General features: G+C 34.9%; 1 protein-coding gene across 1 annotated transcript in view; it reads left to right on the plus strand.

The window, feature by feature from the left end:
- The window catches only part of LOC124357118 (transcription factor cwo), a 153,964-nt gene that overhangs the window by 99,491 nt on the left and 27,445 nt on the right, over nucleotides 1-27,028 (plus strand). Inside the window, exon 3 of the mRNA XM_046808592.1 lies at nucleotides 25,215-25,287. Within this exon, the coding sequence (XP_046664548.1) occupies nucleotides 25,215-25,287 (73 nt within the window). The remainder of the gene's footprint in view (nucleotides 1-25,214; nucleotides 25,288-27,028) is intronic.

Here is a 27,028-nt window from a genome sequence, read left to right on the forward strand (position 1 = left end):
ATTTGCTGATGTCATCTGTACACAGAGGACTTCTCGACCTTGTAATTTCAAGAGAACTGTTCTCCAGAAACGGTAGTTACGGCGAAGAGAGGTCGTGAAGGATGCGGAGTATCTGTTTGCTGACTGCCGAGTATTTGCTGATGTCATCTGTACACAGAGGACTCCTCGACCTTGTAATTTCTTGAGAACTGTTCTCCAGAAACGGTAGTTACGGCGAAGAGAGGTCGTGAAGGATGCGGAGTATCTGTTTGCTGACTGCCGAGTATTTGCTGATGTCATCTGTACACAGAGGACTCCTCGACCTTGTAATTTCTTGAGAACTGTTCTCCAGAAACGGTAGTTACGGCGAAGAGAGGTCGTGAAGGATGCGAAGTATCTGCGTGCCGACTGTTTCGGTATTTTCTGATGTAATCTGTACACAGAGGACTCCTCGACCTTGTAATTTCAAGAGAACTGTTCTCCAGAAACGGTAGTTACGGCGAAGAGAAGTCTTGAAGGATGCGGAGTATCTGTTTGCTGACTGCCGAGTATTTACTGATATCATCTGCGCGTAAGCAATAGAGTACCTCACTAAATATATCTTCAACCCTGTTCAATAAAAACGTAATTATTATACAACCATAGTTGGAGCACTAACTATAAACTATGGTTATCTATGACTCAATGGATAGAAAACCCAGTAACCTTTAACCTAATACGTGGACCTCACTCTATGCTTATTGCAAGTAATACAGTTGGAGGGCGACCTATCTCATGTTAGTCAGTTCACTTAGGCGCCGGAAGAGAGATCAAGGCTTCGTGAGGGTCACTTGGACTACAGATTAGTGAGCCTTGATCACTGCAAGTGATCGGCTGACTGGTCTAAACTGGCGGTTCCGGTCTAGAGCCTCCGTGGTGGATGTGGTGTTTTTGTTGAGATAAGAAGCCCACTCTTCCAGCTGTGATTAGATGTCTCGGTGTCTTTCGAAGGCTTTCCCCCAGCGCTATAACAATTCAAGCATCCCAAGGAGAGGTAATTGGGCTGTTTGAGGATGATTAAGGTTTCGTACTTGTCGGCCACAATCACCGAGCCTCATGGAGAAAAGTGATGTAACATAAATTGGAATATTGTAAGTTAAATTGAAGTATCGCTAATTGGTATTTACGCTATGGGGTGTGCTTATTTGAGTTTATACATTAATTGTCAAATTGAATAAGATACCCACGTGACTTACACTCAAACTTTTTGATTTTTTTTCTTCGTAGACATTGAGATCAGAATAATTGCTCACATAACTACAAAGAGCAATACAATAATTCTTCTTCCAGTTCAAATGCAGTTTAGAACTTTTTTCTTGAACACTGGAAAAACATCGGGAAATTTGAACGTGTTTGTAGAAAGACATGTGATAGTGTTATAAAGATAATGTCATTAATACATAATGAATTGTACAGTATGGAATTAAATTTACTCGAGACTCATTTTAACTTCTCTAATAATTAAAATAAAATAAGAATTTCTAAAAAAAATGCCCATTATACTTAGTACAGATTTTTAATACATTTTCGAGCCATTTCCACAAAATGAAATGGAGGACAATCCAAAATATTAAAGGACAAGTTCCAGCTCGTTATATATGAAAGGAAAGAGTGGATAACTTTAACGTAATCTACAATAAAGGGAGCAACGCTTAAAGTAATGGTTTCCAATCCAAAGTGACAAATGTTTAACATTTTTAATTTATACTTTGGTTAAAAATCAAAAGGTGATTTCCCAATCATACCTGTTAATTTTATTTTAATATTTTGGTACATTTTACCCTACCACTTAACTTTTAGTAAAAAGTTATATTTACCATTTTCAATTTAGAGAAAATAATTTACAACAATGATAATTAGAAAAATTATAACAGTACGAATTGTGTACATGAAGGATTGAGTTAAATTTAATTTAAATAACCTTTTTTATTTTCTGAATAAACTAATTTTCTGATTCCATGCTTTTTAAGTAGCCTGCACACTCATATAGAGGAGCTGCAGTATTTTTGCCGGCCTCTCAAGGTGTCCTACAATGCTCCATAATTGGCCCACTTCCTTTTTATCATCTGTGGCTACGACCTTCACCGGTCGATTCGGGGCCGTATTGTTCAGTAGCCGACTATACAAGTGCTGTCCTTGCCCGGCACTTGGCCACCGCTGAACATCTCCTATGCCTCCTCATTTGGTGCTGAATTTGTGGCCAGGACCTTCACCGGTCGATTCGGAGACGTATTGTTCAGTAGCCGACCATACAAGTGCTGTCCTTGCCCGGCACTTGGCCACCGCTCAACATCCCCTAGGCCTCCTCACTTGGTGTTGAATCTGTGGCTACGACCTTCACTGGCCGATTCGGGGACGTATTGTTCACTAGCCGACCATACAAGTGCTGTCCTTGCCCGGCACTTGGCCACCGCTGAACATCTCCTAGGCATCCTCAGTTGGTGTTGAACCTGTGGCCACGACCTTCACTGGCCGATTCGGGGACGTATTGTTCACTAGCCGACCATACAAGTGCTGTCCTTGCCCGGCACTTGGCCACCGCTCAACATCTCTTAGGCCTCCTCATTTGGTGCTGAATCTGTGGCCACGACCATTCACCGGTCGATTCGGGGCCGTATTGTTCAGTAGCCGACCATACAAGTGCTGTCCTTGCCCGGCACTTGGCCACTGCTCAACATCTCCTAAGTCTTCTCATTTGGTGCTGAATCTGTGGCCACGACCTTCACCGGTCAATTCGAGGCCGTATTGTTCAGTAACCGACCATACAAGTGCTGTCCTTGCCCGGCACTTGGCCACCGCTCAACATCTCCTAAGTCTTCTCATTTGGTGCTGAATCTGTGGCCACGACCTTCACTGGTCAATTCGAGGCCGTATTGTTCAGTAACCGACCATACAAGTGCTGTCCTTGCCCGGCACTTGACCACCGCTCAACATCTCCTAAGCCTCCCCATTTGGTACAGAATCTTAAATACTAAACTGAAAAACACCGGGCTTGCTAATACTGATTGTTTACGTGAGTAAACTGGTACGTATGAATGTCTGAGTTTTTTTTAAAAAAGCTACACGATTTTCGTATTTTTTATAATTTGTCAAATTCCTTTAGGTTTTATTGTTGTATCGTGTCTTTGCTGTGGTTTGTATCATCCGCTGACCATGTGAAATACACTGGCGACTCTTGTTCACCAAGTAAACTACGCTAGAAAGGTTCATACACCTACATTGATTCATTTTATCACGTGAACTGATTTGGCGAGTCATTTTCATTACGTGAATTACGCTGTCGAATAGTAATACATGTCCATCATGTACCCCACACTGGCGATTCACTAAATTTCGTTGGAAATTCATGTTCATCCATTTGGGTATTGATGGTGGCTTGTTTCCGAATTGAAGGCTTTATCAATGACAAACAGCAAGTCATGTTTTTACTAGGGGCTTTATTTGCTGAGTCGTTCATATCAAATTCCCCTGCATAAAGAATAAACACAGTAGTATTTCATAAATGGTTAAAAATCTATCCAATTTATGATCCAAAAATTATTATCGTTTTTTAAGTAATAAAACTCTACACACCAATTCATTATAGAATTATGTTGTTTGTGTTGGGATAGGTCTACATGTATTGATACCGCATGTTTGATATCCAACATTGTTTCTTGTGGGTGTATTGATTTTCTTTACAAAATTATTTATTCTGCTATTTTCTCGTTGCCATCATATTAGCCCATAAGACCAATGTAAAAGAATTCATTACATCTTAGTCAAATCCAATGGAGTGACATGCACCATTATCGAGCTCAGTGTTCCTCACATAGAAATGAAGCCTCGGTCACAATTTCAAGTCTACGTCAGGTCATTTTCGAAGTTTGTACAGACAGACAGAGATTTTTCAGGCTTCGCCAAAGCTCAACCAATTAATTCTATATATTATTCAAAGTGTGTTAAAATTGTAACATTGTACACCCACAGTACACTAATTTCTGAATATTCAATTTACGAATTACGATAATATCTGTAATAAGTTTAATGTTTTCAAGATATTGTAATCGATTTGAGTAATGATCATGTTTTTGCCCTGTCTTGTTTGACAACTGTTGCTAACTTTATTTCGAAAGGGGATTACTTTGAACATTTTGAAAGTAATTAGAAAGAACGAAATTTATTTCTTAAAGAAAGTAATATATATATATATATATATATATATATATATATATATATCTGATATTTTTCTTGTTAGACAGTCAAACCAAAAATAATATTCTTGAAAAATATTCTTTTAAATGTAAACAAAATACAAAAACAAATATGTTAAAAACAAAATAGAATATATCAAAGTCTTTCTCGTGCTCAGTCTGACCTTAATACAAAACACAAAACAATATTTAAAATATACCTTCTTATGTTGTAACAAATATAGGTAAACAATAATAGCATTTATTAACATAAACTTTAACTTTCTTTAAGAAAGATACGGGGCCTCCAAAGCAGAGCTTGTAATGAGGTCCCATCCTTGAATTTAAAATTAATATTTTTAATCGGCTATTTGGATTGACTCCTCTCATTTGGACTCGTCACGCGTTTTCCGCACGTCAACACGCTATCCGGAAATCAGCAGAGGGACGGATTTATGATAAATTTAACTGCGACATTAGAATGGCGATACTTTACTGTTGGCATTTCCACATGAGCAGCGCCGGAGGTGGGTCGACCTGACATCCTGAGCCGACATGATTTACACAGTATGCCGCACACGTGCGCCTGTTATTGGAATAATCGCCAGCTTCTTGCATACATCTGGGTTTGCTCTGCATCTAACACCCACTCTAAAACTGCACTATTGCATTATTCATCGGTTTCTCTTTACGGTGCTCATATATGCGAGGTGTCGAAATGAATCGACTGATAAACAGCACCTGTTAGTAATGAAAATTTCAAACTTGATCATCTGCACCCAACTTTATTCTACACTACCCCGATGAAATTCTCTAAAATATAAACTGTGGTCAGGGTCCGGCAAGCTGCATCCTCCGTTACATGAGATTTGGTAGCAGCCGCAAACACACACGAGTGATCATTCCGTCGTGAAGCTTGTCAACACAGTGTAGGCTGGATTTGTATCATTTAATGTATTTCACCATGGGTATGGACCATATTATGTCATGCAATTATGTCAGTCATATGTCAAATGTTCATTGTAGGCTACTATAGTTGGATTTGTATCATTTAATGTGTTTCACCCTGGATATGGACCATATTATGTCACGCAATTATGTCAAATGTTTATTGTAGGCTTCTATAGTTGTATTTGTATCATTTAATGTATTTCACCCTGGATATGGACCATATTATGTCACGCAATTATGTCAAATGTTCATTGTAAGCTTCTATAGTTGTATTTGTATCATTTAATGTATTTCACCCTGGACATGGACCATATTATGTCATGCAATTATGTCAAATGTTTATTGTAGGCTTCTATAGTTTGTATTTGTATCATTTAATGTATTTCACCCTGGATATGGACCATATTATGTCACGCAATTATGTCAGTCAAATGTTCATTGTAGGCAACTGTAGTTTGATTTGTATCATTTAATGTATTTAACCCTGGATATGGATCATATTATGTCGTGCAATTATGTCAGTCATATTTCAAATGTTCATTGTAGGCTACTATAGTTGGATTTGTATTATTTAATGTGTTTAACCCTGGATATGGATCATATTATGTCGTGCAATTATGTCAGTCGTATTTCAAATGTTCATTGTAGGCTAATGTAGTTGGATTTGTATCATTTAATGTATTTCACCCTGGATATTGCTCAGATTATGTCATGCAATGATGTCAGTCATATGTCAAATGTTACTATAAGCCGTGATAAATTCAACCCAGGTTCTTTAGAATTTGGTATTTTGATTTTGTGGACGATTTGGTAGAATCCATTCACGCCAAACATGCTTCAGTCACATGTGTGAATGATCCGTTATTGGCTATCTGTATAACACGAGAATCAAACTTAATTTGGAAACAGATAGGTGTAAATTTTCTCTTTCGAAACACTTGACATTTCATTCAGAGTTAACACATTATTTTACTCCCTTCCAGTTTGAAATCCTTCATCGATAAACTTATATAGTACTTGTTAGAATGCATTTTACTCGCTGTAGGAGGACATGCCGATTGTTCAGGTCAATATTGTTTAAGAGTTGTATTATGTATGTGTTAATGTCATTATATAACATACTTACACATATCCGCGGCTTCGCCCGTAATTTCTATGCAACATTCCGTTTATTTGTTTGAATAGCTGCCACGATTTCAGTAACTTTTGAACTATTGATCAATGCAGGGGAACTCTAAAGTCGAAGTTCATAGTTTTCTTCGTGAAAGCACTTTTAATGTAATACGATAGTGTGCTATGATATTTTTAGAGTGTAATTAGTTATATATGATGCATCAGGTATCCATTTTACAGTGTTCATGATTAAGAGGACCAGAGGTTAAGCAAAAATGTGAGTAACCCTTTCTTACAGGTGTTGCACTTCTAGTTCAAATTTATTAAATTTCCCACGCATTTGCCCCGATAAACAATATAAATAGACCTATATATAATTTTGTAATGAGGTTGTATATAGATATTGTTATTGAAACTTAAAAACCAAAATAAACATCAATAACAATAACACATTTCAGTACTTACATTATGACAGTTGCCATCTACATGTAATGATAATACATTATACAGTAAAGTTCTTGCTTTTCACTCTATGTTCGCAATAATATACTATTTTCTCAATATTACACTATTTTCTCTATCCAGTCTAGGAATTATATCAGTATTTATACAGTAACCAATATCGTTTACCTCATCAGTGAGAAATGGATGCGATGCACCTCAACGATTTTATGTCATAAAAATTGCATTTAGTGACTCGTGTATTGCTTTGTCTCCTAGAATAATTAATAAATGTGTATGTCTTGTTGGCACGATGAAATAAGAAGTGTTGTTACTTTTCTTATACTTTCACTCTATAAATGTAAAAAAATAGAAAATATTGGTTAAAGTAACTAAACATATGGTTGTACTGTCATAATACAATGTTTACACATAACAGTTGAATACGTTTAATTGGGTTTTTGAATTCACATTACACAACTTTAAGAGACCAAGATGGAATTTTTTGCTGCCCTAAAGACCAGTGGGGCGTAGCCCGGATGGATTTACGAAATAAGAATATGCATATGTTCATCCTAGGGACCCTAGGAATGTCTATGTAAAATTTGAGTACAATCTGTTTAATAGTTTATATGTGAAAGAAAAACAAACAAACAAAAGCACTTTCGCATTTATAATATTATTAGGAGGTGTTAATGTCATTATATAACATATATGTTACATCCATATTCTTGGATTTGTTTGCGATCATAGCTATAATTTCGTACTTTGTCAAATAAATTCCGTGTTCTAATAGTTTATTGGATTAAAAAATATTAAAATACAGCTTGTTTGCGTGAAGTGGTATTGCATTAATTGTAAGAACTCTTAATGTCAATACCATAAGATAATTTTGCGAAATTTAACATTCATTAAGTTATAAATGAACTTTATACAGTTTTTTTTTCAGGCTACAAAATTGTACGAGTATGTTCCCAAAAATTAAACCATCGAAGATTATACTGTAAACTGAAATTTAAATTGATATTTACGAAGAAATATTTGAATCTGAAAGACCGTCCTAAAGAAATAGAAAGCCCTAAAAAAATGAATTTTGTTCAGGTCAACGCTGTTGTTAGCTTTCTTCTTCCATTGTTCCACTACTACTTTCATACTTGTACTTTTGTTAGTAAACGTGTACTGAAATGCATCTCGGCTAGTACTCCGCTGGACGTGCGGGAGGGGGAGTACTATGTGGCAGACGTGCCAGGAGGAAAGTGAGGAAGTGTGTTCGGGGAATGTGACGCAAGGTGAAAGTGCGGAGAAACCACGTCCAGGCCAGCCGACCACGTGATGTGACTATCGCACGTAACATGGCTGCCCGGTTGATGTGTGCAATATTGCACCACCCTGTACCACCTGCCGGAGCGTACAAGAGCCTCTATGTAACACCACTACTCAACACTGTCAGCAGAAGAAAAAAGTGGAATGGGTTGAACTGCTCTTGTCAAATTCTATCCTGTCACTCCAGCCCACGTGAAGTCACTCTTATCCTAGTGTAGATCGAGATTTCCAACGATACGATAGACGTCATATTTTAAGTTGTCATAACTGCAGGAAGATCTGCATCAACCACGGAGAAAAGATTGATAAATCATTCTTATGCAGTACTTTGTTGGAGAACTAACACTTCCAATAGACTGTGATGACTTCGTGACAATATATTGGTTATGGTCGAAGGAACACGAATTCCTTCCTGAACTAATTTCTCTAAGGTTACCTTTTTGGTCTTCAGTTCAAGGATGTGTGGTGTAAGTGAAGCAATTATCAGAAGGGTATCAAACATACGGTCCGTTTACTCTAGTGATGTTGGGTGGACCGAAGTAAACCATAAGTGAAGTATAGGGTCAAAGTGTAAAGAGCTCACATAAGTCAGGGGTTTTGACACCTAAAGAAGAGGTTAAATTGTAACCGTCGAAACGTCGTGTTCTATTTTTTTTTTTAAATCACTATGTAACGTGCCCGAAATTTTACTATCTTTTCAACAAAGACGAATTATTATTTCATCACTCTATGGTGGGGGAACAGGAATAGTCCGTAAGTAAAGTAAAGTCAAGTTATAAAGTGCATATACATAATTGCACCCAGATTACATGTAATAGAGGTTCAGTAGCGATGGTTCTGAGTGCCAAATAGTACGATATATTTGTTTATGGTACCTGTAAATCATTAGAAGAGCAATGATCACCAACAAGTAAAGGTGCAGAGGATATTCATTCTTTAATTTTTGCGTCGTGAAAATGATTTAACGCTATTCATGAGGTCGTTTTGTTTCTACTTCTAGATTCTTGGAAGCACGAAAATAGCCAACTAAGTGAAGCAAACAATGGTAATTCGACTTACCTGGGAACCTCAGTCGGTCAGTGAAGACTAGGTGCAAACAATGGTAAATGATAGTCGGTTGTGAAGTGGAGAAGAGGGAGTGACAAAAGATGAAACACATTTTCCAGGGAACCTCGGTCGGTCAGTGAAGACAGGGTGAAAACAATGTTCATAGATGGTCGGATGTGTAGTGGAGAAGATGGAGTGACAAAAGATAAAACACATTTTCCTGGGAAACTGTGACGGTCAGAGAAGACTGGGTGCAAACAATGTTCATAGATGGTTGGTTGTGAAGTGGAGAAGAGGGAGTGACAAAAGATGAAACACATTTTCCAGGGAACCTCGGACGGTCAGTGAAGACAGGGTGCAAACAATGTTCATAGATGGTTGGTTGTGAAGTGGAGAAGAGGGAGTGACAAAAGATGGAACACATTTTCCAGGGAACCTCGGTCGGTCAGAGAAGACTGGGTGCAAACAATGTTCATAGATGGTCGGTTGTGTAGTGGAGAAGAGGGAGTGACAAAAGATGAAACACATTTTCCAGGGAACCTCGGACGGTCAGTGAAGACAGGGTGCAAACAATGTTCATAGATGGTTGGTTGTGAAGTGGAGAAGAGGGAGTGACAAAAGATGTAACACATTTTCCAGGGAACCTCGGTCGGTCAGAGAAGACTGGGTGCAAACAATGTTCATAGATGGTCGGTTGTGAAGTGGAGAAGAGGGAGTGACAAAAGATGAAACACATTTTCCAGGGAACCTCGGACGGTCAGTGAAGACAGGGTGCAAACAATGTTCATAGATGGTCGGTTGTGAAGTAGAGAAGAGGACAAAAGATAAAACAGAGTTGTCTGGGAAACTGACGGTCAGAGAAGACTGGGTGCAAACAATGTTCATAGATGGACGGTTTAACGGTGGCAGTGGTCCCCCTTGACCCGGTCTCTGGTGACCACGGCCTCTATATGCTCGCCACTTGTTCCACACCTGACTGCTTCTGTCATGGACCCATATTACGACAGCAGCAGTTAAGATAGAATCTGCGATACCGATTGAAAATCAGCATAAATCTTAGCGTGTCTCTAAGGTCTAAAAATATTGCACGTTCTCAAGTTGTTTGACACAGTCGATAAACTTTGAAACGGTGCGGTGTTAGAATGTTAATAAGGAAAAGATCAAAATCTAAGAACATTTGTTTGCGTCCCGACAATAGGATATCGGTTTTGGTTGCGTGTGGAGCTGATTCATGGTTTTGGAAAGTACCGAAAGATGGACTTTCCTTTCGCGAATTACGACATTGGAATTTGTGGTGACAGATAAGGGTTGAGTAATCGCCACAAAATACTGGACCATGTCCCCGCACGGTTAGATACCAATCTACAGCGGAAGGCTGTGCCACAATTCTATTGTTTAAATTGTACTCCAGATGCGTGTTCTCGTTACAGGAAGTGAAATATATACCAAACCATATGATATTATTAACTTTGGTGTCAGTTTTAGTTTTTATTTTAGAGGCCTTGTTTGAAAATATACAGGTTCTTTCGGACCTAGACATACAAATTTCGAACACTCGGTTCGTTCGATGCAAAAAGGTAACAAATACAGAGTTGTTACAAAATGTTACAATACAATTTAGGTACTTTTGTGTAAAAAAATCATTTCTAAAATTTATGGCAATTTATGTACATAATCTGATATATATTTCGATATTTTGGGAAATTTAATAGCCCCGTCTTCAGGAAGTTATAAATATAAATTAGCACATTAGAAACATAGAATAAGAAGTAAACAAAAACCAAGAAAACATAAATATCAACATTTTATAAAGTCCTGCTTACTTTACATTTCTTTTTTAATTAAATCTTGGTAGAATGGTTGATTTTTTATAAGGAATGATACTAAACTCAATATGCAAATATTTTTGAAATGCCTTTATTATTAGAACATAATGCACCAAACCACACTGAAACATTTTATCCACAACAATAACAATATCCCAACAAGTTCAATAAAGGACCTTGAAACAGCCGCCATTTTGTATAGGATATACGTTTTTTGGGATCACTGTATCAGAAAACGTACTTGTACGTACACTCTGGGAACGTACTCACTAAAAAAACGTTTCTTAGCACCTATACTGAATTCAACAATAATTAGCTATTGTTATCAGAACGCCGTACAGAATAAATAATATAATTTTCTGCTATGTCATCGCTCAGTGATTAACTCGACTAAGATAAGACGCTTGTGGTTTGGTCTTGCTAGAAATAATTGTTTACTATTACAAGTTCTGTACAACACGTGTATCTGACTCTATAGACCTTATCGGCCAGCCTTATCGCTAATGAACCTTTACGAATCACGTGCGCACTGTAAAGATAACAATAGATGAATGGATAATAAAGAATACTCAAGGATATTCTGCTCGTAAAATTAACATTTCTAAATTTGTTTTTTAAAGTGTCGTTCATTAGGTTTAATATTTGGGTATTAATACAGTATGTATTAAAGTAAACCTAGTTATTAGCTTGCTTTTAAACTGGGCAGGTTTTGAAACAAATATTGTTTTAGGGAGCAGTACACCCAAAACACAACTTTTGTTTACTCCCCAAATAGTGTCATTATGAAATATGTATACATCTTTTCTCCCCCCCCCCCCCCCACATTGATGACAAGATTGGAATATACACGTATTTTGCCCTAACAACGTCACTTTTTTAATAAGATAATCTCATACATTATTAATTTAAATACAAGATGGCCTTCTTCAAACTGTAGTATGGAATTTAAATTATTTTTGTCAATAAATGTTCTGTGTAACAAAAAGTAATTTGATAAAAAATGTGTATTTTTTAATTTCTTTAAAAAAATGTATCAACCTTTGTATTTTGTAATATTGTATTTTAGATACTGCAGTTTCTGCTAAATGTGGTTTTGTATATTCGTTAAAAATGTCTGACGCAAATAACAAAGTTATAGAGTTTACGGTGTTGAAAATCCACGAGAAACGTTGAATCTTCGGGAAACAACGTAAGTTTTTACGTTCTATATGAAAGAAATCTACTAAGTAAACTGCTCAAAATTCGAATGATCATGTAGTTTTGTCCTATAAAAATTCAAATAATGTATCGTTTTAATAAACATATGGCCATAAAATTGTTTAAGTATTATTTCTACTAAAACTTAAAAAATTAAGTTGTTTTCACTGTTAAAATTTAAAATTTTTTAATTATGGGAGTTTTTAAATCTACTACTTCCGTAAATTCTTTGTATTAATCGCAAATGTAATATGTACTTGAATACACATAAACTATTCTTGTTGTAGCGTTCCAAACGCCTGGCGCACGCATTCGCAAATGTTACAACGCATTAAAAACAGTGATTTTTAAAACGTGACAACAGTTGTGTAGTGACTTTCGTAGCCACATTTAATTGTGAGTAGTACGATCCTGAGTCCAAGGAGTATTTTTTTTTTTTTTTTTTTAATTTATGTAGTGACGCACAGAGAAAGCCCTCTCTCTGGTTGACACACGGGGAACCTGACTCTGCAGTATCGTTTCTGCCCTGTCACGCCCATCCTCACCTGCGGCTTACTGTCAGTTTACAGGCTGAAAATCAGGCCCTAACCTGCAAAATATTGTACAAGTATTGTGAAAGTCTATATAAATCTATTGCCCACTTATTAATAAGGCAGGGGTACTCTACACCTCGTGCTGCATAGCAGGCTTCGTGCATTTACGTGCAAAATTTCAAATCTATACGTCATGGTTTCGTCCTCGAGAAATCTTTGTAAATATATATTGCCACATAATATATTCACATTTTTGTTCATTGAGTTGGTGTTCAGAGCGGTGTTTAGATAAATAATAAAGTCTACACACTAAGTCAGCTAAATATAATATTGTACGTGTTGGGTTAGTTATATTGCATGTGTTATATTGTCACGTGTTACAATGTCATGTAAGTGTATCCAATTTATTTATTCTGTTACTTTCTCGTTTCCATACGTTTACCCATAAGACCAATATAAAATATTCGCCATCGCCCAGCCATATCTTGTGGAATGAAATACACCATCATCGAATTCGATATTGCCTATCTAGAAAAGAAGCTTCGTGTAAAATATCAAGTCTACCGATCAGTTCGTATTAGAGATATTGTGTAGACAGACAGACAAATGAAAATTCTCCCTCGCTACCGCTCAGCCAATTACCCTTTCCGGATTTAAATGAAGTGTAATTTTCCCGCCATTCTTCATTTCCGGGTTGTTTGGGGCTGTGCCACTTTAGAAATATTACTGATAGCTCATTATAAAATGTTAAAACAAACTATTTTCTAGTCGATATTTATTTAAATTAAAGATGCAATGTGTTTCGTTACAGTTGTATCATATACCACTAGTGCCATGAAACTACTCAGTATTAATATGCAACTAATAAAAATGTTAATTAAATTTATGAATTATGACACTTTTAGTATTGTAAAGATCTTATTCAATATTTTTTATTCCGATATCATGTGTATTGACTTACTATACACAAGTACAAAACGTGAATGAATGATTGCACACAATTCTTTACACTGTATAAAACCTAAACGTTTCCCTACTTGTGAATATAAAAGCAACCTTTCGAGATAAAGACTTGTCTCAAGAAGTTACGTCTAACGAACGTTTCTCAAGAAAAATATTCCAAATTGTAAAAATAACTATTGTGAAAAACAACTACTGTATGCTAGATAATATTTAGGAAGCATTTATTGTGAAACTCATTTTTTGTTGGAGTTTAAAATGGTACAATAGGTGTAATTTTAACTTATTATTCTTTCCCTCGTCCGTGTGTTTTTGGACAGTTCTATACTTGAACCTCTCTTCTTATTTTGTCATTGACTCCATCAGGTTTCAAAAATCGTGGGGAGACTTTAATAAGCTGCCTACACTCGTTGTTCGATTGTTATTATCGAACTATTCGATATATTATTAAAATTCGATATTAGCTTATATATTAATCGTACGGAACAAGAATTATAATACATTTACAAGAATAATACATTACAATTTTTAATAACATAAATTTAACAGTAACATTACAAAATAACAAAACCAGCCTAGACACACACATCAGAAACACGTTACAATATTTAAAAATCGAGCATAGAAGTGAGTAACCACTGTTGTGAAAACAGTAGCCAAACCCACATTAATATGTAGAAATTTATCACATAATTTCCTTATATTCATATTCATCATCATTTTCAAATTTTCACCAAATTAATTATTTCTTGCTGTTTATTGTTTACTTGACAAACGACTATAATAAATATGTAAGAATCATTTGTTTTGTTAAATAAATTGTAATATCGAATTATTCATTCAAATGAAAACAATCAAACCATTCGATAAAAACAACCGAATAAAGAGTGTAGGCCACTTATTAAAGTCTACCCAAAATCGTTGCATATCGACACTATTGAACTAATGACTTATCAAGTTCAATACCCACGTGTTTAAGGACATTCACTTCAGCTGTTTAGCTCTCACCGCAGCAGAGTAACAAAAATAAAGCTCTCTCTGGAAGTAAACCTAACATAAGTAACTCACAGCGCAGCCTAAACATTTGTTGCACACGCGAATCCGAATAAAGCAAACTGCAAAGAATAGAAAACAGAGCAGAAATCCTGCAATTGCACCTGTCGATATAAACGAGATCAACAGCTGGTGCTAATATAAGACCTAAAGAAAACCAGTGCTACCACCAATCAGATTTAAATTAATTTAATGTTGTATATTTATGCAATAAAATTATATTTATATCCAGCACTAATGAAGGAGACCGGCCGTGTGTTTTAAATTCAACGTTAATTAGGTAAGTAGGGAAATGATGCTTATGAAAGTCTATTTAATCCGAATTAAATAAATGTTTTACGATTAGAAACTGTCTACATTTATAATGTTCACATAACTTTTAAAATACTACATGTCCTTTGTAGTTTGGTAATGATGATTGAAGTTTTTGAAAGAATAATACGATTTCGGACATTTGCCATCGTTATATGTTACAAAATGTATGTCACAAAGTTTTGAGAATTGGAATCTATCCTCTTCATTTTTGTATGTATTAATACCCTTTCCCCCCCCCCCTGACGAAGAGGATAGGTTCCAATCCTCTAAACGTTTTATATATATATATATATATATATATATATATATATATATATATACATATATATATATATATATATATATATATATATATATATATATATATATATATATATATATATGCCTACAAGGCAAATAACAAATTCTTGAAACAAGTCGTTATGTTGAAAGAATTGCATGCAATAATTCATTCACGTTTTGTAAGCATGTGGCGGTTTTGGCTTATACCATTGCTATTTAATACAAAACTGTACTAATATTTATTTGAAGCAACAGTTATTGTGTATAACTAAAGTTGCAGTAACAGTCTTGTTGTATTCGTTGCTGTATTCACGGAGATACACTAGTTATGCAATCTATGAGATTTCTGAGAGAAACGTTATAACTCAAAACATATAAGTACGAATACTTCAAATATTTGTTTAGCTAGCTATTTTGAGTTCTGATGGCCAGATCGGATGAATATCTCTAGTTGCTACGTACAAAAATTTCATTTATACTCACCGTTTACTTATTACAACGTTTTGTAAAATGTTACTTGATAAATTTGTAATTTTGATCACAAAATGTTGAAGAAAGTGAACACGTATATTTAATTAAACATATATAACACTAGGCTGTGTGACATGAGGTGGGTCGTGCACGGAAACTGCCGATGTTAAAATATAAAATTATTAGACAATTTTAAAAAATCCGTTAAGAAGTTTATTTTAAAATCTTCAGCTGGACACATGGGAATAGCGTCGTGTCTATATACAGTAGGCTATACTGCATTATGACTTTTATTATTCTTATCTCATGCTCGCTTATGCCTTGACGGATTCCTTTGAAATTAGTAACGTTGGAATTGCAATACAATTCTCCAAATAGTTGGTGTGTAGTAAATTGGTTATAACTATATTGTTTTTTTTTTTTTTTTTTTTTTTTTTTTTTTTTTTTTTTTTTTTTTTTTTTTTTTTTTTTTTTTTTTTCAATTTTCCACTAAAAATTTTCAACAGACGCCATTTTGTTAATATTTAAGAAAATGACAATTTTCTCCCTCTTACCTATTCAAACCTACGTGCCGAATTTAGTTTCTTAGCTTAACTAAATAATAATTTGTTGATAAAAATTCAAAATGGCGGATAGCGGTTAAACGAAGTGGAAATGTAAAAAAGTAAATCTCTATTTTTAACTAAAAAACACACACCGAATTTTAAAATACATAGCCAGCCCAACCTGTTTGTCACACCCTGTATATATCTTTTAATATGGAACCAGATTTTATGAGACTCAATAAAATACTTACTAACATCAAATTTAAACGAAATAGTCTAGAAATATGGAATTATATAAACACATAAAAGATGTTGATCGTATTCACGTAAACAACGGATTCGAAGAGAAACACACGGAATGGTCAGCAGGGATCTGATGTAAATGTGACACTGTTGGACTATTTAACCGACTGTGTCACATTCAGAAAGTATAACCGACTATTTCCAGGAAACTGTGTCTTTACATTTGAATTTTTCATGGAGTGTGTACGAGTGATAAACCGGGAATAATAAACACAATTTTATCTCAGGGAGAAACTGACAAACACTTATTTGACCGATGTTATGCTTGGATTTGTTGTATATATTCTGGATATTGGGGTCCTGTATATTTCGTGATTAAGGGTTATTGTGGAACAGCACGGTTGTAAAGATGTACGAGTACAGTGCAGTGCTCTGAGATCGTCCAGTTTTTATGATGGATTTCCAGGAAATTGTGTCTTTACATTTGAATTTTTCATGGAGTGTGTACGAGTGATAAACCGGGAAGAATAAATCTAGATTCTCTTATCATAAGCCCAATTTCGATTTCAGGGGAAAACTGACAAACACTTATTTGACCGATGTTATGCTTGGATTTGTTGTGTATATTCTGGATATTGGGGTCCTGTATATTTCGTGATTAAGGGTTATTGTGGAACAGTACGGTTGTAAAGATGTACGAGTACAGTGCAGTGTTCTGAGATAGTCCAGTTTTTATGATGGATTCAATCGGAACACACCAACAATTGTCCTGTCAGTGTATAATGCATTGTTTGATAACACAACGTATAGTATCATTTTCATACAGTATGAAACCCTTACTACATATGTGAATAATCAATTACTCATACATGCTACAAACTGTGAGTTCAGTGTTACGTGAACTAGTGTAGACGACTATGAGATCAGTGCTTTTCTGATGGCGAACAATATTGAATAATTCAACTTATCTATACGAACCATCCATGTACGTTAAGATGCTTTGTTCAGTGTTTTAGCGTGTATTTTGTTTTTAATTAAAGTGTCGTTGCATTAAAAATTAAATATTCTACATAATTACGTAACAAAACATTTTATGGAAACAACATATGATTAATTTACATTTGTTTTCCGTATACCATCACCGTCTCAATAATTATGTGTGACAGCAACAAAACTCCTCATTACTAATCAATCTGTTATAAGACAGTGGTGAATTTGAGAAATTTAAGAATGTGGAAGAAAGAATGTTTTTAATTCATCCGTCATAGATGTATTAACCTAATATATTTATTTCTCTCATGGCCGTGCATAATGAACAATACATAACAAAGTACATCAAATACCTAAAAATGTATAACACGGTTACATATTAGTTCCTTTCACAAACATACATTCAAGTTAGACACATAATCAATCGCAGCGTTTGTTGCCATCAAGAAGTTATCGAAATTTCCCACATATGCCATACTCGGACATTCCATCGCCATGTGCTGTATGGTTTGCTGCTCTGCTCCGCAATCACACCTCGCAGATTGCGTTCTGCTCCACTCGTGTAGTGAGTCCGCACACAGGCTGTGGTTAATGCGGATTTTGTTGAGTGATGTCCAAATCTTACGGGGCTTTACGAAGGCGGCTGGTTTCATCGTAATGCAGGGGAGATCCCAGCATTGAGGGGGCGGTTATCTGCCAATTTGCGCTCCCAGGAGTTCACGGGAGGAACTTAGACGTGATCAGTTCTTCGTTAACCCAAGTGTAGAGCCGGATGTACCACTAATCACAGTTGATTCTCCATACTTCACCTTTAGGTGCACATCGATGTAACATGACAAAGTACCGTAGTGGTATGGGAAACGTCAATTTCCACTTGGGAATAAAAACCATTCATCGATATCGATTAGTTGTAAATTAGCTAACCTATGATTCATCACCCAGCAGGGATCACTTCTGGCTGGTTTATTCCTTCCAGTTAACCTACCATTGGGTACAGCAAAAACGTAAGTGTCACTTAAATCTGGGCAACCTTATGGATGTCCAGGAGCACATCACTAACCGCAAATGTCGAGATTCTGGGTTTCAAGGGTAATTCGATAGGTCTAGTCTTCTGCGGGAGGGGGTGGGTTTCGTTCCCTAAGTATCAGAAGTTCTTGCTAGCCTCAACAAGGGTGTGCCACCCCCTGCCTGCTTTGACTGGAGAGGCTGGTTCAGAGCTGGCTTCCCCTTCCTCCGGGGGACATGACTTTGAGTTTAGTGCCCTAATTCTTCCTTATGGATCTTGATAGGAGGCGGTCCCTACCCCGTAACCTATCCATCCTGAATATCCCGTCTATCCAGTCACTCCTGAAGCAGTGCTAAGGTTCTTATAGGACTAAGTGCAATTTATAAGCTAAGAGAACAAAATAACCTATGATTCACCAACTAAAAGATGTTATTTCCATAACGATGCTATAATGCTTAGGTGATATTTTTAGACATTAATTGGCAGTTGTCATAAATAGTTAAAATGTTAGTAATGAAAAACATAAAGATAAATTATGTCCCTCCAGGATTGTAACTGGATCAAAGCCCGTTATATACATCTAACTTAAAATTCCGTAAGTTAATACATTTCCAACATAATTAAATCTCAGTTCTTGGTTAGGTTTACATGGCCGGTCTCATAACTAATTTTAAGTGCTTCAATTCACACTGCATCGAACTGTTGGCACGCTTAAATTATTTAAGTAGTTTGGCCCCGTTGTTGAAAGCCGTCTTCACTCAACAGAAATAGTGTAACAGGTAAACTTACATGATATTAATAATTTATGTACAGGGTGTTCATTTGAAAACTTCAAACTAGTATTTAAAGACTTATAGCCCAAGTATCAATAGTCTGTAAACCGGAATGTATAGTACTAATTGGGAGTACAAAATGAATTATTTTCAAAATGGGGATGCTCACCCCCATACCCCCCCCCCATAAAATTTTCCTTGTAAAAGAAGGCGTACAACACGCACCCCTGTCACTAAACAAAATAAACTGCATTCCCAAATGTTTGGTTTGTTGAAACATGATCAGAGATAGCCGACTACCGGACCTGTCTCCAACAAGACTGTAGATAAGAAAGATAAAAGAATGATAAGACACTTGCTTGTCCTGTTTACTTACAAATACTGATAGCAAAATTAGTAATTACTTTAATATTACACAAAATCTATTGTTTTTTGGCAATATCATTGCATTCAGTAAGTAATGGTGTTGTGCTATTTATTAGCAGTAGTACAGTAGTTTGTAGACTAATAATTGTAATGTAAGAAATTACATCATTGGCTGCTGATACCAAACTGCTTGGCCGATTTCAATTTATTTGTACTAAAATACAGCAGTTTTAATGAGCTTCAATTGGAGGTGTCACAAGTTATTAGTTGCCATTTCAAAATTTTGGCTTTGGGTAAGGGGCTTTTATACACCTTGCTAGATAACAATTTCAAATTCTCTAACCAATTATTTTCAACTGTAATTATAGTGAAACAAGATATGAACTGTAGCGTTATTTATTACATTTTATTATATATTTGATATATTATATTTTGCTATGTTGATTGAAAATTACATTTTATTGTTACAAACGAAAAGTTAATTTCATAAACACATTGAAATTTATATAGTAGTTTGCTTACTTATGTATTCAATAAATACAAACCATTTTAACTTTATCGGTATTATAATTAAGTTTTGTAATCATTACAAAATTAATTATGATAAACTGCCTTCAATTTGAATTTTAATTACACGTGGTCGGATGAACTTCACTTGAAATATACTTTCCAATTTGAGTGTTTATTTTCTCGGTGAGCGTGGTCATAGCAAAAATATAGATTTAAAGTTCCTACTGTATCCAGCACGAAAATAGTCCGATGACACTTGAGGCGGTGTTGCCATATCGCTACATACCAGCAGCTGACACCATGACTGTCTGCTTAATTAAAATGTAGTTACTGCAAAAAATATAAATCATATGTTCGCAAATTTATTTACAGTAACAGCTATTGATATTTCCTTATTGAAAAAATGTTGAGACGAATCAATAATTGTATATACATGTAAAACTCGCAACGGTGTTGGTCACGGGGTAGAGGGGGGAGGGGTGGATTTCGATTAACCGGCCGCAATCGGACTACTTTCGTGCAGGCTGCTCTATTAAAAGTTATATTTTACGCCTTTATCTCTCTTTTAATAAGAATACGATAGAATCGTCTCTCTCATTCCAAGCTCACGCATTGCAATTCATTCGTAGGTGCAATCGTAGGTGCAATCGTGGGTGCAATCGTGGGTGCAATCCTAGGTTGATTTCTTAAACTACCTTTATATAAATATCGTGTGTATAAAAGTTTCTTTTTAAACATACTGATGCAATTTTTAATCGAATACATAATTTCCTATTGGCCGTAATGCAATTTGACAAGTCGCCTCTTTTATACTTGTTTCACAATGAAACTTTTGGACTACTTCCAGGTATTCTCAACTAGTCTCCAATTAATGTTCATATTGGACTTGTACTTTTTAGCTAAACGTTCTCAATTTGCCTGTAATAATTTAAACCCCAATTGCCTTAATACAAGATAATTAAGCTCCAGCTGACTTGATTACAGATGAAATGAGAGAAGCGATTATAGCCTAACCATAAGTCAATTACGTTATAAAAACGATAATTTGAATTACTCGTATTGGCTTGTCTACTGTAAAGGTCTCAAACTTTTATAGCAACGCAAAAAGGGTATACATTTTTTATACAAAGAGTGAGTATTTATATAATACTATATGATCCGAAGTTTTTAACAAAATGCCACACAGGACTATAAAATTTACAATATTCTTCGGGTACCGTTTAGATTATTGAACAGCCTGCTTCAACTAACGAAACCTTCAAACACATTCTAAAAATAAAATTTAGAAAACCACCAGTTATGAAAAATATTTCAGTATGCCCACGATTACCTGAACACAGTAACCACAAGGTAGAAGAAACTTTAATAGCCTGAGTTTACCCTTGCAACAAACCCATATGTTTAGTATGCAACATGTGCTCCACTTCAAATAAATTTAAATGTAGTGCTACATGTACATTCTAAAGAATATTGTAAAACTTTAACAGTCTGGCTTGCAACAAACCCATATGTTTAGTATGCAACTTGTGCTCCACTTCAAATAAATTTAAATGTAGTGCTACATGTACATTCTAAAGAATATTGTAAAACTTTAACAGTCTGGCTTGCAACAAACCCATATGTTTAGTATGCAACATGTGCTCCACTTCAAATAAATTTAAATGTAGTGCTACACGTACATTCTAAAGAATATTGTAAAACTTTAACAGTCTGGCTTGCAACAAACCCATATGTTTAGTATGCAACATGTGCTCCACTTCAAATAAATTTAAATGTAGTGCTACACGTACATTCTAAAGAATATTGTGAAACTTTAACAGTCTGGCTTGCAACAAACCCATATGTTTATTATGCAACATGTGCTCCACTTCAAATAAATTTAAATGTAGTGCTACACGTACATTCTAAAGAATATTGTGAAACTTTAACAGTCTGGCTTGCAACAAACCCATATGTTTAGTATGCAACATGTGCTCCACTTCAAATAAATTTAAATGTAGTGCTACACATACATTCTAAAGAATATTGTAAAACTTTAACAGTCTGGCTTGCAACAAACCCATATGTTTAGTATGCAACATGTGCTCCACTTCAAATAAATTTAAATGTAGTGCTACACGTACATTCTAAAGAACATTGTAAAACTTTTAACAGTCTGGCTTGCAACAAACCCATATGTTTAGTATGCAACATGTGCTCCACTTCAAATAAATTTAAATGTAGTGCTACACATACATTCTAAAGAATATTGTAAAACTTTAACAGTCTGGCTTGCAACAAACCCATATGTTTAGTATGCAACATGTGCTCCACTTCAAATAAATGTAAATGTAGTGCTACACATACATTCTAAAGAATATTGTAAAACTTTAACAGTCTGGCTTGCAACAAACCCATATATGTTTAGTATGCAACATGTGCTCCACTTCAAATAAATTTAAATGTAGTGCTACACGTACATTCTAAAGAATATTGTAAAACTTTAACAGTCTGACTTGCAACAAACCCATATGTTTAGTATGCAACTTGTGCTCCACTTCAAATAAATTTAAATGTAGTGCTACACATACATTCTAAAGAATATTGTAAAACTTTAACAGTCTGGCTTGCAACAAACCCATATGTTTAGTATGCAACTTGTGCTCCACTTCAAATAAATTTAAATGTAGTGCTACACATACATTCTAAAGAATATTGTAAAACTTTAACAGTCTGGCTTGCAACAAACCCATATGTTTAGTATGCAACATGTGCTCCACTTCAAATAAATTTAAATGTAGTGCTACACGTACATTCTAAAGAATATTGTAAAACTTTAACAGTCTGGCTTGCAACAAACCCAGTATACAACATGTGCTCCACTTCAAATAAATGTAGTGTTACACATTTTAAAGAATGTTGTAACAGTCTGGCTTGCAACAAACCCATATGTTTAGTATGCAACATGTGCTCCACTTCAAATAAATTTAAATGTAGTGCTACACATACATTCTAAAGAATATTGTAAAACTTGTCTTAAAAATAAAAAAAATATTATTTACCAAATTCAATGCAAGTTATGCCCTAAACATTACATTGGCTCATCAATAAATTCTCTTAGAACAAGAATGACACGGCACAGGTATGCATATAGACATAAAAAGATAGAGCAATTTGTAATCAACAATGGTAATTTATAAAATCAAATCAATATAATTTAACCTCATTAATCCTTTATTTTGATTTCTATGTAGATGTTTATGTTTATAATGTTCTTATAGCCCTATTTTAATACTTTGTTAAATTTCCTGAAACCAAGAAATTGAATATTTTAAAAATTAATGTAATAGTATAAACATATACATAGTATACTGGGTAGTGTTTTGTTGTAGTAAACTATGGTCTGATTAAAACTAAAGAAGAATGCAAATTGAAAGATTTTTGTTAAGTTTCCGAACGTTCAAGATAATGTATACTGGTAGCTTAAACCCGTCGCATGTTGCTGCGGTTTTCAGAAGGACATGCAAACGTATAATAAAATTCTATTTATATTGAAATATATGAATATCACATTTATACTGAAGGTCCATTTTCGTAGTGAAAACATTTCAGACAGGTGTATTAATTCTGTTTATCTATTCGAGTGCTTGTGGATGCAAGATATTTTTGTTTTTCATCTGGCGCGTGCACGAATAAATTTGAAGGGTTTCCGACGCGTGAACAGGCTTCTTACAGTGGTCCATGTGAGAATTGCCCAAATCCAGTCCGCACACAACAAAAACAATATGTAATTTCCATTTTCACCCTTCGCCAGACCGCTTGTTACGGTAGCAACAACGGCCGTATACATGAGCACGTTATTGCGCTCCAATGTTTTGATCGGCTCGTGTCGTTTCTCTAAGTGTAAACAGAGAATAGAGATCAATGTGTTGCAAATATGAACGGAAGTGCCGGTGGCGAGAGGTGAGGCCAGGACAGAGGATATTCACCCCCGAGAGGACAATAAATGTGACGTCTCGGGGTCAGCCACAACGTGCTCAGGCCCTCACGTGTCGTAGGTCAACGTCCCTCCACGTTTCACATCCTGTGCGATTTATGTTTCATATTTGCTGATGTTATTCAGCGATGATGGTGCGACTCTGATGCACATTATGCTGCACCGCCACCCCGGCGAGGCGATCGTACGGCTCCACATTATTCCATGTAATCTTTTAAGGAGGTTCCGCACCCGAAAACGGCAAAAATATAATTTTTTTCAAAACATCTTTTTTGTAAAATGTTAATTTGTTTAATTCTAAACAATAAAAATAATTAAAAAGTCTAATACTTAACTTTTTTTGGATGTGTGATTAGCTGTTTTCGTAAGCAAGAACAATTGTATTTTTACAATGTGGTGGTAAGTTGTTAGTAAATTTAAAGCCTAACACTATAAAATATACTAGTAATATTACGACCACCAAATGCTTTATCATTCATGAGGAAAGTCATAGTCTGCATAATTTATTAATAAATCAATCCTCAGTTACATAAAGAAATGTTATTTAAATTGGAAACACAGTACCTGGATGTAAATGTGTGTCAAACTTTGATTGCGATTATCCGAAAGTTGATTATTTTGGCTTTCAAAAATAAAATTGGATATAACAGGAAAACCGGTAGATATGGAAGAATGACTTTTTAAGCAGCATTACATGTAGTATTAGAAGCTATATTTCTTTTGTATTTTGAGCAGTATTTGCCAATTATAAGTGTTTTTAAACTTCCCTTATTGTACATACTTCCCTAGCTACAATAGTGGATATTCGTGAAGTGTTTAGGAACCTAAACACCTTTTATTTGAGACTAAACCGCGAATATTATTATTTAATAGATTTTTTTTAAACGACATTTTTTTATTTACCATTTTACTGAAATAGGCTTTTTTGTAATAATCCAGTACTAGACAAATTTAAACTTATATTTAATTCTTGTTAGATGTATAGAACTAAATAACGGCAAAAAAATTCGAAAAATAAAATAATTTCAACGTAAAACTAAATATAGTATACTTTACTAATTTGGTAACAAGCACGCCCTACTTTATTCCTCTTTGTGTTGCAGGAATCTCAACTTTTCCACTGTCGCCACCAGCGAGGACGATGACTACAATTATAACAAGAAAAAAATGTCGAGGGTGAGTAATTAAATCGTCTTAATTTGTGTGCGTAATTGTTTTGGTGTTTGTTGTTTTACCGAATGACACAATAATTCTGTACCACTCGTGTCGGGGAGCCTTGAACATACTGTACTATGTTGTTGCACTTGTTGTACTTGACCGATACCTCGTACTTAGCGATTAGACTATCGTCCTTTCATAAATAATCCTCTTGAATTAACCTCTATTTCTGTGTATTGCTTTCCACTCAAAATATTAAGTCAGAGTTTAGAATTTAGTGCACGTATATGAGTTGTATACATGTAGACATGCGTTAACGATAAATATTTAATTAATAATGTTTTTATAACCAGTCAAATACCATAATAATTATTCATAAAACTATTCTTATTGATCAAAAAAGTAATTTTGGTAAGAATTTTTTTATTAAAACATGTCTTTTTATGAAGTTTTATTAAAAACATAACTTCCGTAAGTTATAAATAAATAAAAACACGTATCACTCTCTGAAGTTGTATAACTCATGTACACACTGCAAACATTTCAGATTTTTATTTTCATATGTTATTATTGTAGCCTGATTACAAAATTATCCAAATTTTATACTTAAATGCCCTACTTTAAAGTTCTACTTTTTCTGTAAAAAAATATTTTCCAAATCTAAAATCGAATGTTTAAAGCTATAAGACTTAGGGCACATATGATAGTAAAATAACATTATTTTTCACTTATCAGTGCCGAAGGGAGAGCTTGTAAAGGGACGAGCAGGGCTCCTTAGTTACACTGTATCGAACAACAAACCCACTCACAACTTAACCCAATTGTTTCAACGTTGCTGATTGATAACATTAGCATATCGACACTTTGCTAAACATTCAAAGTGCAAATTTGAACAAGTGAACTATCTATACTAGTAATTGGACGGGTAAATTAGAGTAGATAAAACGTAACAGTGGACAACAATGCCTTCTTGATTTTACACATGTTTAGTTCTGTAGAGCATGGGCGTATACAGACCTATATTGTGTTCATCTAAAAATTTATAAAATTGGATACATAGACTTGGTATTCAACTGAAATGCTATTGAGATGTCGAACCATAAAACGTCTAGGAAACTATAAGAAGAACAATATTTTGCATTTACATACTATATATTATTAATAATACAACAATAAAAGTACGTAATTAAATTTTTATTGCTTAATGCACTACGGGATCATTTAAAAAGTGATTCACAATTTAAAATATATAAAATAATGTAACTAATAAATGTTCAAACGGTTCCCATAACTACTTTAGTTAAAACCCGTAACATAATAATTACTGTCTGAGCGTTAGCGAAGCGTTTACTCATAGAGCAAACGAATCTTTCTCTCTGTATTTGATCCGCATGTTATCTCGAAAACGAATTGAGCTATAGATATGAAATTTTACGTGAAGCTTCTTTTCTACATAGACCAGCATCAAATTCTATATATAACGTAGCTATGGTGGGAGTGGTTGTTTCCATGTGAATGTGAAGTTTATATCCAATTCACCTTCTTCTTCGTGCAGCGTCTGGAATGTTCCAGCTATGCACCTGATGAGATAATGAGAACACCTCTTCACTTAGATTACACTATATTTTGTAGTCTACGTGTTTTTGATATCGGAACAATGTAAAGAGTTCATTTTGAGCTTTTCCGTTGCCGGTTTTTTTATGATCTCTTCAGACAAACGTGACTACAGATTACAGGAGTCAAGTCTGTGACAGCGTCA

The sequence above is a fragment of the Homalodisca vitripennis genome, chromosome 1 (genome assembly GCF_021130785.1).
Source record: "Homalodisca vitripennis isolate AUS2020 chromosome 1, UT_GWSS_2.1, whole genome shotgun sequence".
NCBI classification, from domain to species: Eukaryota; Metazoa; Arthropoda; class Insecta; order Hemiptera; family Cicadellidae; genus Homalodisca; species Homalodisca vitripennis.